General features: G+C 34.8%; 2 protein-coding genes across 2 annotated transcripts; one reads left to right on the forward strand and one right to left on the reverse strand.

The window, feature by feature from the left end:
• Positions 1 to 434: 434 nt before the first annotated feature.
• Positions 435 to 2,909, reverse strand: LOC140795211 (amino acid permease 3). The gene is made up of 6 exons (XM_073147652.1): positions 2,498 to 2,909; positions 2,176 to 2,409; positions 1,968 to 2,061; positions 1,651 to 1,865; positions 1,410 to 1,549; positions 435 to 1,311 (listed from the first exon to the last, which is right to left on the reverse strand). The coding sequence occupies exons 1-6, from the start codon at positions 2,613 to 2,615 to the stop codon at positions 655 to 657; spliced, it is 1,458 nt and encodes a 485-aa protein (XP_073003753.1). The 5' UTR covers positions 2,616 to 2,909; the 3' UTR covers positions 435 to 654.
• Positions 2,910 to 14,495: 11,586 nt separating this feature from the next.
• On the forward strand, positions 14,496 to 17,195 carry LOC140794785 (glutathione S-transferase TCHQD). Its single transcript, XM_073146970.1, has 3 exons — positions 14,496 to 14,692; positions 15,774 to 15,984; positions 16,103 to 17,195. Exons 2-3 carry the CDS (start codon positions 15,776 to 15,778, stop codon positions 16,689 to 16,691), a joined length of 798 nt encoding a protein of 265 aa, XP_073003071.1. The 5' UTR covers positions 14,496 to 14,692; positions 15,774 to 15,775; the 3' UTR covers positions 16,692 to 17,195.
• The last annotated feature ends 384 nt before the right edge of the window (positions 17,196 to 17,579 follow it).

Consider the following 17,579-nt stretch of genomic DNA (forward strand, 5'->3'; position numbering starts at 1 on the left):
GTTGGATCCGGTCCTACACGGATTTTATCAACAAAAAAAAGAAATCCGACCCACCGTGTCTGGGACCCAACTGCAGGAATTTCCAGCACATCCCATTATTTGGCAGCCTCTGGTTGGTCTCCCAAACAAAAGCTGCCAATCATTAAAAACACCCACCACTTGATGCATTTGGGACTGCAGACGATCCGCTTTTTGTCCCAAGAATCTCTCCGCGTGGACCGCCCACCACCATTGGGCAAGGATCCATTTCGGGATCCGAGCCCTCTCACAACCATCCCTTTTTTGCCTTTTGACCCCCCAACTTTTTACTTTTCCTAAATGAACCCCCCACGCATCTTAGAAAGCTACAGGAGTGGCCGAGATGAGACCTCGATTGAATCCTAACTTTGCCAAACAAAAAACGCATTTGGTCTGTTCCTGATCAAAATGAATAATTTTACGAAAACAAAAACGTCTATTCTTGTATTCATTGGTCTGATCCTTCTTATTGCTTCTACTTGGATCACGATCGCCCTCCCACCCCCACCCAAAACATCTGAATAATAATAATAATAACAACGACGACGATGACGATGACGACAACGGTAACAATAGCTGTGGTTGTTAGTTGTAATACTAGGATAGTGGTAATAGTAGAATATAACAAGTTTTGATTCAGTAGCTAGATTTGAACGGCCGGTAAACTTTGAGGTCGGAGATGACTCCGGCGATGGAGCCGATGGCGGCAGCGATGGAGATGGCGAGGCAGGCGACGCTAAGCATTTGGAGGCACACCCATCTGGTGCTCCACTTGGGTATTCTCTTCTGAGCAATGTACATCTCCACCGGGAAGTAGACGGTGAGGGGCCAGAAGCCGAGGGCGCCGAGGAGGCCGACGACGTCGTTGAAGAAGGGAAGGAGCATGGAGATGACCGTCGTCAGCACGACGAAAGCCGACCGCCATACGAGCCGGAAGAGGTTGAGGTTGTAGGTTTTGTTTGGAGCGATTGGGATCGTGATCTCCTTAGTGATGAGGGTGGATTCCGGGAAGGCGGCGAGGGCCCACTTCTCGACAAAGGCGAAGAGCGGCTGGCAGAAGACCTGGTAAGCCCCGATGAGGTGGATGACGATGGCGGCGTTGGCGATGTCGAGGAGCCAGTAGGGGTTGTAGAAGCCGAAGCCGGTGAGGAGGTTTCCGGGGGCGTCGTCGCCGAAGGCGGCGTATCCCATGCAGCCGCACAGCATGTAGAAGATCGTCGTCACCACCACGCTGATGAGCGTCGCCCTCTTCATCACCTTCGCTTCCGACGGCGGCGGAGCTTTTATCGTATCCTGATAGTTTTTTTTTTTAAAATAATAATAATAAAAAAATCGTCAGCTCATAGATCACAACGGTTGTACGTATCAAATCAAGCGACTCGCTAATTTACCTGGATCTCGATGAGGATGATGGAGTAGGAGTAGGCAAAGGCGATGTCACCAAAGGCTTGAAGACTGCGCCAAATCTTCTGGGTCTCTGTAACGGCGCCGATACTGATCCCGGTGAGGCTTCCCTTGATGCTCTTGTTGGCTATAAAAGAAACAGAGGAAAACAGAGTAATTACTACGTGATCATTCTAAGAAGAAGAAGAAGAAGTAGCTCTTCTGAGCTAATTAAGGAGTTGAGTATACCGATGACTTGGACGATGCCGAGGGCGAGGCCGATGGAGGAGTACGTGATCGACATCACGGCGGCGACGATGGACAACCACCAGATCTGATCGAAGTCGGGGATTTGCGAGAAGACGATCTCGATCACACCGAACAAGATCATGTATGGGTTGCTCGACATGTGGCATGGGTTCTTGTGGCCTTTCTCGTGGAAGCAATTTGATCTCCTAATCGCCCTGCTCCAACCCAAAACCAAACGAAGTAAAACACTACACTTTTTTACTCAAATAAAGAAGAGCAGTGAATTTGAGATTAGTGTTCGAACGCCACTAGCTTACAGCATGCTAATAGAAGCTGCGATGGTGTATCCAATGGCTACACCGAAGAGATTCGCGTACTGGATGAATCCACAAAGCTTCACCTTTAGCCCACCTGCTCGTTTTGATTTCAGAGAAATTAGATTGATAGTTGTAGTAAAAAAAATAAATAAATAAAACGATCTCATCTTTTTTTTCTTTATTTGATGTGGGATGGTTGGGAACACACCGAGATTGGCATGGACTGCGTCCATGTACGTGTAGTTGCGCTTTCCGGTGCTCGGATCGCCGGACCGGTAGCAGTCAGAGAGAAGAGCCGAAGTGTAGTAGATCACGAAGGAGAAGAGGAACATGACGGCCGGGCCGGCGACCCATCCGAGCTGAGCTATCGCCCAAGCCAGCGAGAGCACGCCGGAACCGATCACCGCCGTGATGATATGCGCGCTGGCCGTCCAAACCGTACCTGAATCAAAAGACTCCAACTTTAGCTCAAATCCGACACAAAGATGGAAACTTTGATGACCAGGAAGCACGAAGGCCTTGCTCTTTACCCGTTCTCTTGAGTCTACCATCGTCGTCGTAGCATTTCGAGGCGCCATGCTCGAGAGAGACCTCCATGGCCGGGTAACCATTCTGCTGGTAGTACTTGGAGCTGCCGTTCTCCACCATTGTTGCCCAACAAACAACTCAGAGGAAGAAATTTCTTTATATATGTATCGACTAGTAATGATCGAAAAGAAATAAGCAATTAAAGTTTAGATTGGTTTTCAAGTATCAAAGTAATTAGCCCAGCTACCCACCAATCCTGGACTACTACGATACTTAAAGCAGGGAGGAGAGTAGAAAGAGTAGAGAGACGAGGGATGGTGGATAGAAGACTGAGATAACCTCTATATATAGAAGGTCCAGGACAAGGCGGTTCACACTCGGTGGCTAAGACTAGTTTATGCTATTATGAGAGCCACTCTTTATCAAATTTAAGAAAGATCTATGGCTTTAGGTAGATATAAAGGTAGAAGAATTTAGTTTTTTTTTTAGAAATTTTTATAAATCACACATTATATTTTACTATTTTATGATTCGCACTTCGTCTTTTATAATTTTATAACGCGACCTCTCTTTTTTCCTATAATATTTATTTTAACACCTTGAGTTAACTTAATCTAACCATAATCAAACAGAACGATACCAGAAAAAAAAAATATATTCTATTATAATCCACTATGTAATTTATAATATTCCTAAATTAACTTTATACTAATCTCTAATTTTATTTATAACTTAAACATCCATAACTTATTATTTTTTTCCAAGCTATGGAGAACATCGTCTAAATGTCAAGCCACCCTCCAAGCTTCCAAACTTTAAGCCATAGAGATCTCAGAGCTTCCTAAGAGCCAAGTTCACTTTGTTGCTTACGACCTCAAAGACAGAGAGTGAGATGAAGAAAATTTCGGGAAAGATGGAGAAAAATAGGGTTTGAGCTCAGAGATGGAGAAAATTAGGTAAAGTTAGGGAAAGCTTCTAAAGTTTGTACATCACAGAAATTTTGGGGGATTCCTGTAGGGTTGTGGGGTTTCATATTTTAAGTTTGTAGAGGGGGGGTAGGGTTTCGTTTGAGGCTTTTTAAGGGTATTTTAGTAATCTTTGAACTAGAGCCATATAAGCCATATAAACATAGTTAATATCAGTTAGCTAAAGTAATGTTAGGTGTTAAATGAACATTATAGGAAAAATGAGGGGTCGCGTTATAAAATTTTCAAAGACGAGATGCGAATCACAAAATAGATAAACTATAGGGTGTGATTTGTAAAATATTTTTTTTTCTATAATCTTCGAATAGAGCTTTATCGAATACAGATAGAAAGGCCTGTGAACAACACAAGCGAGATACAAAGAGTACTAAAAAATATGTTTGTGAGATGAGTAAGAGGTAAAAATGTACAACTTATATTCTTAAGCGAGAGTTAATATTAGAATTGTTGTAATATGTTATTTGTCGTAGAGGAATATAATTGTAAATATTTTTATTCGAGTTTATTGTGACTATTATATTCTCATTTATAATTTAGCGAGTAATAATACAAGCATATTTTTAGTGATTAATAATTAAAGGTATTTTTAATATTAGATTTTTATGATTTGTGAGGTGTAGAAGGCAGGAGGAAAAAACCTGACCTAATTTTTCCTTTTTAGACATCATGTGCAAGTCAACACGGAGGTCTCTCTCTGACGACCCTAACAGGAGTCAACGATGGAAACAAGTCTTCATATCTCTCATTCAACTATGAAACCAAGTAGGAAAGAAAGGATCAAGTGGAACTAAAGGGAGGCCTCAAAATTTTCTTCTTCATTAATGTTTTCATTCAGCTATTTTTTTTTATTTTTTTTATTTTTAAGATGGGGAAGTCTAACCTAACAAAAAATTAATAAATTGTTTAATATTAACCGAGTTTCACTTTAGACGGAACGCTACTTGCTTCAGCGCCCCTCGACGTCAACTACTCATAAAAGTATATTATTCATAATTTACTATATAAATATTTGGACCCTATAATTTGCTTATAATGTCTCAAAATTATTTTGGCCTTAGTTTTCTTAATAATCATTAGTTTTTATATAAATGAGTTAAAATAACAATAGATGTAAAATAATCTTAATACCCAAGATTAAACTAAGGGTATTTTAGTTTTAGATAGTTGCCATTATGGTAAAGTTAACTCAGAATATATTTGAGTCATTAAAAATAAAATGAAAAGATTAAATGATAAAGTATTCATATAATTGGGTGTGAATAATAACAAAAATAATATGTTCCTTTGATTTTATATGTGAAAGTTTATATAATATTTTTTTATTAAAAAGAAAAGAATTAATTCTTGTGCACTAATACTTACAAAATATTTGGTAGTTGTTTTGATTTTTTTTTTTCAAAGCTACTTATTACATTTATAAAAATAATTTTAGGCATATAAAATGGAAAAAAAAGTGAACCCAAATAAAATCTACACCATTAACAACAATTACTAATCTGAAAAAAAAAATCATTAAATCCACTTAAACATTAATAACTTATCACAATCTTATAAAATCATATCTAATAATCAATGAAAGCACTTTGAATGATCCTGAATTAATTTGGTGGTCAAGGTTCTCAAAACAATTCTCCTTGTTCTTTATAATTATTAGCTTCAAAATTAGTAATAAAGCAGAGGTGGAGAAAAAAAGGATGAATAATAAATGGAAGCATCTAGGGTTTGAAGAAAGTGATGGAATCGATCACCTTTCTTAATTGGCTTCTTCCATCATTAGAGAAGCTTAATTACCATGCACTTGCTAATTAATCGGATAAGTTAGTGGGTCACTTGCTTTTGATTCCGAAGACTGAGGAAGAGAAAGAAAAGAACCCTAATGTGCTCTATGAGTTGGGAAATTAATTAGGGTTTGTAGGTAACTTTTCACTTATAATGATGGATTAGAGTAAGTTATTATTAACATCTCCATTATGTATAATATAGACAGAAGTACACGTGGGATGGCGAGGAACGCCAAATGTGCTACACTTTTCTTTTTGTCTCCACTCTTATCTTTCTTTGGAGTAAAAATTTTCATTATTTTTTTTTTAGAGAAGTGGGAAATTTAATGGTGCCCTAGTTAAACCGGTGTTCGTTGAGATTCGAAAGATTCTAACATGAGGTCATGCATATAAAATGGGCTCCTTTTAACTATTTGAACACGATCCCATCATTGGGGGAGCACTAGATTAGAGTTGGCAATTGGGTCGAGTTTGCGGAACTTCAATCGGGTCATAATAATGCAAACATGAAATATGATCTATTTATTAAATGTGTCAAAATTTATTTAAATGAATGCAAACGTAATTATTAAATAGATTACACGGGTTATAAACAGGTTATCTGGCGGCACAAGTTATTTATATTTATATAAGTTATTCAGGTTACAAATGAGTTTATTTGAATTATTTTATGTCATAAATGAGTTGGCAGGTTCGAGTCATAAACGGATTGAGGTAACAAACATGAATACAACCCATTTAATAATCGACTTAGACAGGTTGAACCATTTACTAGTTGATTAGATTAAATGTAAACTCATTTAGAAGTTAGGTTACAATGTTTGATTATCGGGTTTGAGTACTTTTGCCACCGGTACACTAGATGGTAAAATTGTACAAATTTTGTCACTGGTAAGGCTATTAAAATAATCTAGCTAGCTCGACTTAAAAATAAGCTGCGCTGAGTTTGATTTTCAAAATATGCTTAAAAATAATTTCGAAAGAAGCTTAATCATGAGCCGGCTCAATCAAGTAGGCTCAATAAGACTCGAAATGATTATATATATATATATATATATATATATATATATAATACTTATGTTAGGTTCTAAAATTTGTTTAAATGGATTAATTGTTTATGTACCATGATATTGTAAATTTGCTTTCTGAATTATGATCCTATCATATCTTTTCCAAATATATAGATATTTTTATTAGTTTATATTTTTGTAATGTTTATATTTTTATAGTTAAGTTAGAACATTTTTTAGTTTGATTCTAAGACTAAATCAAGCTTGTTCAAACTCAAAATTAGGCTAAAATTGATTAGGACTTAAAATTATTTATCGATATACTTTTTAGGCTCGAGCTCGAAATTGACTCAAATTAAAATAATTTTAATTCAAAATTAATTATAAATCTATGCTCAAAATTATTTTGAATTCAAGCTTAACAGAGCTAGATTACACGCCTGGTGTAGGTTATCTTATATGGCATTCTTGGCATTTTAGTAACAAAGTAAATAGCAACGAGGATTTAAATTTTAATTTTAATTCCCAGTACTTCAAAGTTAAGCATCTGATTCCTTGTAGTCTAGACCAAATTGCAATTGCTAAATTTTTTCATCCAAAACTAACGAGAATCAATATTTTCTTCGTAACTAAGTTGCTAAATTAAAATAGATTATATTTCTACGGAGATAATTAAGTCTTTCACACTCCTATTAACGACTAAAATGAATAATAACTGCAATTTGGTGTAGGCCGTGTAGGGGTTAAGTACTTAAATTTGAAGTATACATTAAAATTAGACTTAAAAAATATAGGATAATCTATAATTTATACTTATTTTTTTGATATAAATTTGTTAACAGATTGAGCACAAAAACTAGTGAGTTTAACTAAAAAGTGATAACACTACCTTGTTAAAATGTTGAACATGATACTATAACTACTTGTCTTGTGTCAAAATCCTAGTAGGGCTTCTTTTTAATTAAATTTCAAGCTCTATTTACTAATTGGTCATCAGCTTAAGAAGGTCATGGAATTAGGCAATGTCTAGTAGTCATATAACTTAAGAGGATGTCATAGTTTATACATTAGTCAAAAGAAATTTGAATTGAAGGGTGAGATATTAGTTTTATATATGATCCAAAACTCAGTCAGGAATGTGGTAAGATGACAAGTAATGTATACATCAACATGAAGAAAATGAGAAGACATTATATGAACAATATCTTGTCCATAATTTCTTAACAACTTTGGTGAATCAAATCCATATTGGTCCAATGTTGTGGACCCAATATGGGTCCATAAATGAAGTCAAAACCTACTTTCGTGCTTTAGATTCAACATTGTAGGCATGGAGGGGTCTAGAATTAAGTCTAAAGTTCCAAAAGATACATCTATGTCAAGAGAAGGTATTTTTATGCAAGCATGCAAAGAACCGGCGCCGCGAGAGCGATGACAGATGATAACTTCTTCTATTTCTTCTTCTACTACTACTTTTTTGATTTCTAGGGTTTGATTATCCTAATTCAGACGGTGTCGCTTGGTGTGACAGTAAGATTCGTCATTGCATACTAAATCATGAAAACAACTTAACGTCTTTAATAATGAGAATAAGACTGCATACATTATGCGCATAAATACTAGATAAGAGAATATTAATCTCGATGCCAACTTTCCCTAGATGTGCCTTGTTATCTACTTACACTATTATTGCTCTCCTTTTTAAGCGAATACTTGTTCAATAAGATTGTCTAAAGATCATGCAGAGTGCTGTAGTTTCTCAACATCCAAAAATTAAGGAACCTCAGTAGTGCGTGCATGTTATGAATGCATGCATGCATGCATGATCTTGAAGTTTATCAAGAAGCACACACAAAAAAAAAAGCTTATTCTAGCACTGTGCAAAAGTTCTTGGTGTTTAATAAATGAGTTGCAAGTGACCTAAATTGCCAACTTGAGAGGTAAAGGGAGCACTTAATTGGTTGTGTTTATCCCATGTGATTCATATTCATCAGCAAGAACAAGATGGATAATTACAAACTATATATATATATATACACCTCAATCTTATGCATATCTTACAAGGTACAAATAAGATCATACCATGTGAATAGTTGTCATGTTTTATAGGATGGAAGAGATTGATTAATTAATTATTAAGCATATATTTATATAGTTAGTTATCAATATCATTAGTGTTATCTGATAAGATAAGAGAGTCTAAATTAGCCAAACAAGAAGGTCTAAGAAAGCTGCAAAAGAAAGCCATCACTCATATAATACTGCAGATTTGGTCAGCATCTGAGGGATTGTTCAAGAAGGTGGTTGTAATATGGAGCAAGAGAAAACTGGGGAAGGGGAATATTAGTCAAAAAGTTTTATGAGCTTGATATGCTTGGATTATTTCTGAATAAGGAATCATGGACCACTGCTTTCGTTTGGCTTATACCAAGAATAAGAATAAGAACATACATTTGGAATACAAACATTATCATTAATCAATCTTGGAATATATATATATATATATATATATATATATATAATGGTGACAAAAAATGGTAAGGTGGAGATGAAGAGTAATTGTTACATTTAGCATTACTACAATATGAATGAAAGAGATGTTTGTTTCACCATTGCAAAATATAAATACTAGTTATTATTGACTCCGTTACTGAAGGAAGTTGTTTCCATGACTTCAAGACAGTACTCAAATTCCTTTTTGGAAAAAGAAAGGAAGAAAGGAATTTGGAGAAAGAAAGTTGAGGAAGGGAAACCTCTTTGTGACCTTCAAGATTTTTCACATCAAGCTACATCAATGTTGATCAAAACCCTTAAACAACAACAAGAATTGGTAGAAAAACTTACTTCTCGTAATTGATCATCCTTCAAGATTCAATGACTAGTCATTGTTTCTTTGCTAAATGTGAAATCTAATTTAGTCAATATGCACAATCTCCAAGCAAGAGAAAAGTAGTCCATCAGCACTTTAATTTAGATACTTTGATATTATGACTTTCACATAGGCTCTCATATCATATTAGATAATAAATAAAATAAAGGTTTTTAAATTAATAGATCTAGATGACAAAACAATGAAGTCATTAATTAACAACCTTAATCAAAAATTGTGAATTACCATTGTCTATTGTAATTAAAAGTTTATAAAATAACATCCTAGATTTTATTTTTATTATCATTAATAGTCAACTAGCAGTGGTCTTTTATCAGTCGGCTCATATATTTTATTTTTATTACCTCAAAAATTACTAATATAACTCTGCTTATTATTAGAAAATAACTATATAGATAAGTTAACTTTAACTATATAAACATAATGATCATAATACCAAGTATAAGTTCATAAGGTTCAAACCTCTCGATCGAAAAAGTTAAGTCCGTAACGACGCCCTTAACCTCACCTCATTTAGACCATTCACCTCTACTACAAGTACCATTAATTCCCTCTTTAGTAGACAATTTTTGTTGAGGAGTATTTTAGGTATTTATTCTTTTATTTCAAAAGTAATGCCATATTTTAGGGGATATAAAATATCCCATAAAATCAAATGTGGGATATATATAAAGAAAAAAATAAAGAGATGATGTAGTAGAAGATGGAGATGGGCAATATGAACAGGTGCCAAAGGGAAGGAAAGAGTGCTACAGATGGAAGAGAAGATATATATATATATATATATGATTGGGATCAAGAAAAGGCTCTTCCAAAATGATCACGAGGAGCCACTTTGGAAGACTTCCAACTGATGGGATGCATCATGCATGTGATGTTATCTTATTATAGTGGAAGTGAAAGTGGAAATGGGAGTGGAAGTGGAAGTGGAAGTGCTCTCAAAATCTATCTCTTTCATTCTTCTTCTTCTTCCTCTCTCTCTCTCTCTCTCTCTCTCTCTCTCTCTCTCTCTTCTCTATCTATCTCTTCTTAAAGTGTACGTACCGGTGCAAGTTTACTCCGGCCGCCGCCGTGGTCAACTCTTCTACTCTTGAGCCCATACGATCATTGTGATCATCCCACGCTTTTGATCCACTAATTAAGCCGAGTCACACCCATTCCCTTCTCACTTTTCTGCTACTTAATCATATCATCGTATGTAGTTGCTCAATAAAAACTATATCTATAAAAGCTATAAAGATGTTACGCATATAAAATTAAGAGTATCTATATCACTTTTTGTATGTTTAATTAATCAACTCATAGATATCAGAAAGTAACTTGGAGGATAATCATATGTTGTTGACTGGCTGGCAAATCAGGAGCCATTATCTGCTCCTTTTGATTTATAATCTCTTTCAAACAAAGTAAAAAGTAAATTAAAGGATAATCATATTAAAAATCATTCATGTTCAGAAAGATATACATGAAAATAAAAAAATTTGGAGAGATATGCATGTAGAAAAAGAACCCTTTTCTTTATTATACCTTTTTATGGTTTCTTTCCCACTGGCAAACTCTTGGAGATCTTTTGTTTTTTTAACCTTTGTTTTCCTCTAATCAAGGGTTGATATTTTCTTAAACCAAACTTTTGTTTTCCTTCAAAAGTTTTTATACTTTCTTGTAAACATTTTAAGAGTTCTCCTGTGTCTACCAAATGACATGCAAAAAGAGAGATGGAGTAGAAAATGGATAGGTTTGGTAGATTTGCTTTAGAGTGGGATCTTTTGACCTAAATAATATCATTTCTTTTTTACTTTTGGGGCACAGTGATTTTGCCCCAAATTGGCTACAGCCCATGCATGTAGGATGGCAAGCATACAAGTCTACAGATTACCTGCCACAACTAACCCAATCTTGTGTCTGGAATCTGCAAAAAGTATAATAGACTATTATCAGGTCAAGTTCCATCACAATATTCATAAAAAAATTTACACAAAAATAATATATATATGATTAGATATCGAGTTAAATCTGAAATTTATAGAGGGGACAACTATAAGATGAGCACAAGAGCATTGATGGATAATAAAATACCGGTTATAAGAAAATTTCTTAGATGTGTTTGAAATAATTTAGAATCATTGTATAGCGAAGATATAGTTTGATTGTAGTTTGGACTCTATAAAGCTATAGACTATTTGTGAGATTTGAGGTGAATGTTGAAAGATGATCACAGTATGTCCGTAGTCTATCTTGTATGAGTTTGTTCTAATAATTTACATAAGTATGTGATATTATTTTTCTATCGGAGACTTTTCCGCATAATTCTTTGTGCCTGAGTTTTCTATGATTGTGTTATTTTCTTTCATAATTAGGTAAGATTGGATCATATACAGAATATGAGAACGCTTTCGATGTAATATTGTTATTTTTTACTTATTTTGATGTAAAGTGTACTTATCAAAGACTCCCAATAGAATATTACAAAGTTAATGACCCCTTGGTGAGAGTAACAAAGAAAGTAATGTGCAAATCTTTATAGGTTATCTCTAGATCCTCCAGCGTAAAAGATTCACTACATTTGTCTAGAAAATAATTAAAGGCAAAAGTATTGACTAAATATAAAGTTAATGATCCTTTTGTCCACTATTTCTTTACCTTCTTTGAACTATATGATTCACCTCTGTTTGAAATTCTTCAGCAAGGGAGAGGTTTCTTAGCATAATGAGGGAAAATTGAGTCCAAGTGTAGAATGTGGTAGGAAAAACTAAAAATAGTCAGCAACGCATGAAAATAAATATCTCAAAGAATATATTTGCATGATTATGAGGTCAGAGTATATATATCATAACAATAAAAGATTTAGAGAATTAACTTCTTAAAGTCAATCATGATGAAGATGATACTTATGTACATTTAAAATAAAGGTTTTCTTGGATCTTTCATTAAATGCATGCTTGATAACTAAACTGATTTAAGAACACAAAAAAAAAAAAAACTTAAACTCAATCATAATGCTGGCTAAGTTCTCCAATGACATTTACTTGTAGGAAATTAAAATATCTCCTAAAATGCATCTACTAATGTAGGTTTCGACTACGGCCGAAGAAGGCTAAGCCCGATACCGATCGAATAAATCTCCGGTCGGGCTCGAGTTAGGTTAAATTTTTAGTCAAGCTGAATTGTTGATCGAAAATTTTGGGCAGGCTTCTGGTGGGCTTTGGGCCTTATGAGCAGCCCTAAACTCTATATCATCCAATATATGGGAAAGAAACCTTCCAAATCCTTATACTAGTCAACAAAAGAAACAGAGGAGAAGAGAGTTTTTATGAATAAAAGCCTCCCAAATTTTGCTTCCAAATCCTTATACTAGTCATAAAAAGGAAACAGAGGAGAACAGAGTAATTATGAACGAAAGCCTCCCAACTTTAGCTCCATTCCAATACAAAGATCAAAACTTTGATAGCTACGAGGCGCCATCTTGAGATCTTCGAACAATTTTGGAGTAATCAATTCGTTCTGGGGAATTCGAGATACCAATTTATAGCAAGAAACTTAGCAACTTTAATTATATGTTTAATTACATCATACTTATTTAATAACAAAAAAAATAAGACCATTAAAAAATAAATTATATAATTGTTACTAAAAATTTTAATAATGTTATAATTGTCACTATTTTTTTAAATATTATAATTAAAATGATCTCCAATTTAGTCAATAAAGTCCAATCCTACGTAAGTTATTCCGTTTATAAATAAGCTTTTTCGTGTTATAAATAAATTATTCTTGCGATGGATAAGTTACTTGGGTTATAATCTATCATAAGCAAGGATGGCCGTGCCAATCCGGCACGGCCACGGCCACGTGCCGGTCATGTCCCAATGTAGAAATATTTTTTTTAATTTTTTTATTTCTATCAATCTTTATCAAATCAATTTTACTTATATTTCTTAACAAACATAATATGACATGTGAAACTTTTTTTTTTTTAACTTTTTCTTATTTTCATCAATTAACTTTTGTCATTTGTCATTTTTGAAATGACAACTTATTTGTCATTTTTTAAAATTGGAATGACTAATTCATTTGCCGGACCCAAACAACTACAAAACCGAATTTATTAGAGACAGAAGAAAAAAAAAATAGATCATATGAAGCTCAATATGATTATAGTGAGATGACGGAATGACTTGAGTCTATAGGTAACGCAACATCAGAAGAGGTACGCCCACAGGATGATATGAGTTCATCATCATTACCATCATATCAATCACACTCACTAGAGCCGCAATACCCTTATTATACTTCATATCCACAATCTGTATATGCTTATGATGTGCCTGTGCCTGTGCCGGTGCCGGTGCCGGTCGTTTCCGTGCATATTCAATATTCATATCATATCATATCATCGAAGAATTATAAAATTTTTATTTGTATAAAGACTATGTGAGATGTTATAACGAGCAATATTATCAGTGAATGAGTTTTGAATAATATCGACAGTATTTAACGCAATATTCCGGTATTATTTTTGTACCAGCAAATGAAGTCTTTGATTGCCCTCGTCATTCTACGTTCAAGTAGATATTAGTTTTAATCAATTATATATTGAATAATCAATTATGTATTTAATGTTATTATTATGTGTTGAATAATATTTATATTCAACTGTTGTTTTATCTTTAATAAAATAGGTTATTTACAAAAATAATCTAAAGATAAAATATTGTAATATAGATTTTAAATTTTAATACATATATTTAGACAAAAAAAATCAAAGATTGGCATACCAAAGATAAAAAAAATATCTCTAAATATCCTAAAAATTTTATTAAAAATATTATAAATGTATGCCCCTAGCACGCCGGGGCGTGCCGAGGCGTGCCGCTCAGCACTTACGGCCATCACTAGTCTTAACAAATTAGGGTTAAGTCTAGTTGAGGTAATAAACACAAATATGATTCGATTATTAATTAGACAGATCGACACATTGATGATAAATAAAATATTCGGGTCTCGAGTTATAAACAAATCTTTGTGTTATAAACAAATAATTTTTTATGGTATTATAAACAGATTATTCTTGTGAGAGACTAGTTATTATGGTTATAATCAGATTATCATGTCATAAACATGTTAACAGATCGATCATAAACGAGTTAAACCGGTTAACAGAATGGCAAATCCAAATTTAATTAGACTAAACTCAAACCCATTTGCCGCCCTAAATAACCATTAATTGTGGCAGTTACATCCATGCCCACATCACCTAGTCGTGTGAAAACCGTCGCATTGACCTTCCGCTTCCTTTCTCTCTCTAAAAATAAAGTCTCCTTTGGTCTTATTCTATACCTACCATACAATAAAACCAGAGAGAAAGAGATAGAGAGAGAGAGAGAGAGAGAGAGAGAGATGTGAAGCATTTCCCAGAATGAAAGGAAATATATAGGGAAAAAGAAGGTCACTGCTTTACGGATAAACACTTTCCCGAATCCTCACAAAGGCGAATCTCGCCCCTCTCGCTGCTCCGCTCCCATTCATCCAGGTATTGCGCTCGCTCTCTCTCCTCTTCTCGAATTTTGGGTTTTTTTTCCTGATTGTTTTAGCTCGATCGTATCGATTCTTACGTCCAAGAAACGTCCTTTTGGGGGGGGGGATTAACTCGGGTAGATTACGTATACGGTAACCCACCCAGTCTTGAACCGATCAGAGTACTGTTTTTTCTCATAAAAAACGAAGATTTGTATACAGAATTGGATGGTTAATTGAACCATTTAGTTCGTTCGTTTGATGGTTATGAATCAAGTATTAGATTTTTTTGAGTTGGTATAAGCAAAAGCTTGAGGTTTTGGATTTGACGGATTAACAAACTAATAACCACAGTCTAATTTTGGTTATGTCTAATCTTTGATTTTGGTGTATTTCTGTCACTTGTTCCCTGTTCTTTAAGATCAATTCCTTATCACAATCGCTTGGTGGTCTTGTTGACTACATGTGAATGAATTACTGCAGAATATGTGCGAAAATTTTGCATGAGTATATTACATCAGAGACTTCCCTCTGATTGATTATATAGAGTGGTGTTCCCTTGTTCTTAAATCCTTTAAATCTGATGGCTTTGAAAATGAAGTCTTGTCATCAGATAAACAAAGATAGTTTATTTTAGACTAGTACTCAATCCATTTGTAGTGATCCTAGACAGTAGATATTGGTCAGTCTTTATTTATCTTAAGAAAAAGAATAATTACCCATCTTCTTTAATTAGATGTTATATACTTATTATCTCCCTTTACCTTTGGTATCTGCCTAATACCACCAAATTTTAGTGAGTTATCTTGATTGATTTTGTGGTTGCAGTTTTTCTCTAGTTATAAGTGAAAAATCTTTTTGAACAACAAATGGCAGAGTTTTTACCTGTTAAAACAAATGATGCATCACTGGTTTGGCTCTCTGGAGTTGCAATTTGTATCTGAGAGAGCGAGAGTGCACTTATATGAGTTTTGTTATCTTTGACCTGGTGCAATATTTGATCGTCACTTTCACAAATCTAATTTGTATATCATCTTCCAGATCATTTAAGTTTTTTGAAAAATTGGAGGTAATATGATATCTGAATCTTGATGCAGTAATGCAGCTCTACCACCATCCTTACTCAATGGACAGCCAGAAAGTGCGCTTAGCATTGGAAGAGAAGGGTATTGATTATACATCATACCATCTTAATCCTTTGACAGGGAAAAACATGGATGCTTCATTCTTTCGCATGAACCCATCGGCTAAACTTCCTGTTTTCCAAAACGGATCTCACATCATTTTCAGCACGATCGACATTATCCAGTATGTCATTGTTTAAGATTATTTTTGAGTGCAAACGAAAATTTATCTCATTCTTTGTTTCTACATCAATGTTGTTTGATACTGTACAGTTTGACATGGATTCATCCGTAATATATAGGTATATAGACAGACTCACAGTCTCTTTGAGCGGTGAAGATGCTCCTATCAGTAGGGAAGTTCTGGATTGGATCCAAAAAGTTGAGAATTGGAACCCCAAGTGGTTCACCTTGTCTCACATTCCAACGAAGTACCGGATGTTCGTTTCCAGATTCATTCGGCGAGTGATAATTGCTCGGATGGCTGAAGCTCCTGATCTGGCCAGTGTGTACCACATTAAACTTCGAGAGGCTTATGAGACAGAAGATAAGTTGAAGGATCTTGATACTGTGAAGCAGAGCGAAGAAAAACTGAGCAGACTACTTGATGATGCAGAGAAACAGCTGTATCAGACGACATACCTTGCCGGTGAAGAGTTCACTCTGGCGGACTCGATGTTCATTCCGGTGCTGGTGCGCATAACACTGCTCGATCTTGAAGAGGAGTATATCATTTGCAGGCCCAAGATTATGGAGTACTATAATTTGGTGAAGCACAGACCTAGCTACAAACTGGTGATTGGAAAGTATTTCTCAGGATGGAGGAAGAACCAAACACTTTATAAGACCGTGTTTTTTCTATTGATTAGAAAATTGTTCAGAAGGTATTAAACTCGATTCATAGTGGCAGTTCCTTTGGGTGAGATGAAGCAGTGAACCAATCTTCCTTTGGGTGAGATGAAGCTGTGAACCAGATTGTACAGTGGTGTATATGTATAGTATAAGGTTTGGCTGGAAGATCGAAGATGGTAAGGAGACGATTCCACCGACATTTTTGAAGGTAGAAATCTGTTGAGAAACAAAATTTCCTTGATGGGCTCGGTCGGTTTCAAAATTCAAATAAGGTCGGGTTGACTGGCTATTTCAGACCTTCTATCTTCTTAATTTCTAGACCTTCTTCTTTCAAGGAGCGTGCATCCTTTTTGTTTATAATGAATGATCTTTGGTCATGTACAAGCGTGCAAAGTTTCCATGAGCTTTTCCTGTATTTGTCTGTGAAGGAGTATTTTTATGTGAAAGAATGAAATAATGTGTAATGTTCTTTGTACATTGAAAACTTCTCTCCAGTTCATGGTATCTGGGGATGAAATACACTAGATTTTTGATTGTCGGTCATTGGATCAGATGTTTTGCTTACTGTTCAAACTCATATATTGATGCCTAGACCTGATACTAGCATCTTCTGATGGGTTTCAGGGCATGCAGCAAGTTCTTTGACTGTGAGGGGGAAAATATCAAAAATTTCTAAGATGGTTTTTTTAGTTTTATCAACTTGTTGCATAATTAATGAAGTTCCAATTAATAAGGCTTCAGTTTACAATTGTTACAAAGTTGTCACCTTTGCATAGCAGACCCTGTGAGGCTTGTGCCTTTACAGGTGGCCCAAAAAGGGATTCCTTTGCCTTCTAAAACTACGCAATATTATGCCTAATTATCTAGCTGCTCTTTGATATCACATTGCAGCATGAATCTATGGTTTAGAGGGCATATATATCTCTT

The sequence above is a fragment of the Typha latifolia genome, chromosome 9 (assembly GCF_019914945.1).
Source record: "Typha latifolia isolate L0001 chromosome 9, TyphaL0001v2, whole genome shotgun sequence".
Classification (NCBI taxonomy): domain Eukaryota; kingdom Viridiplantae; phylum Streptophyta; class Magnoliopsida; order Poales; family Typhaceae; genus Typha; species Typha latifolia.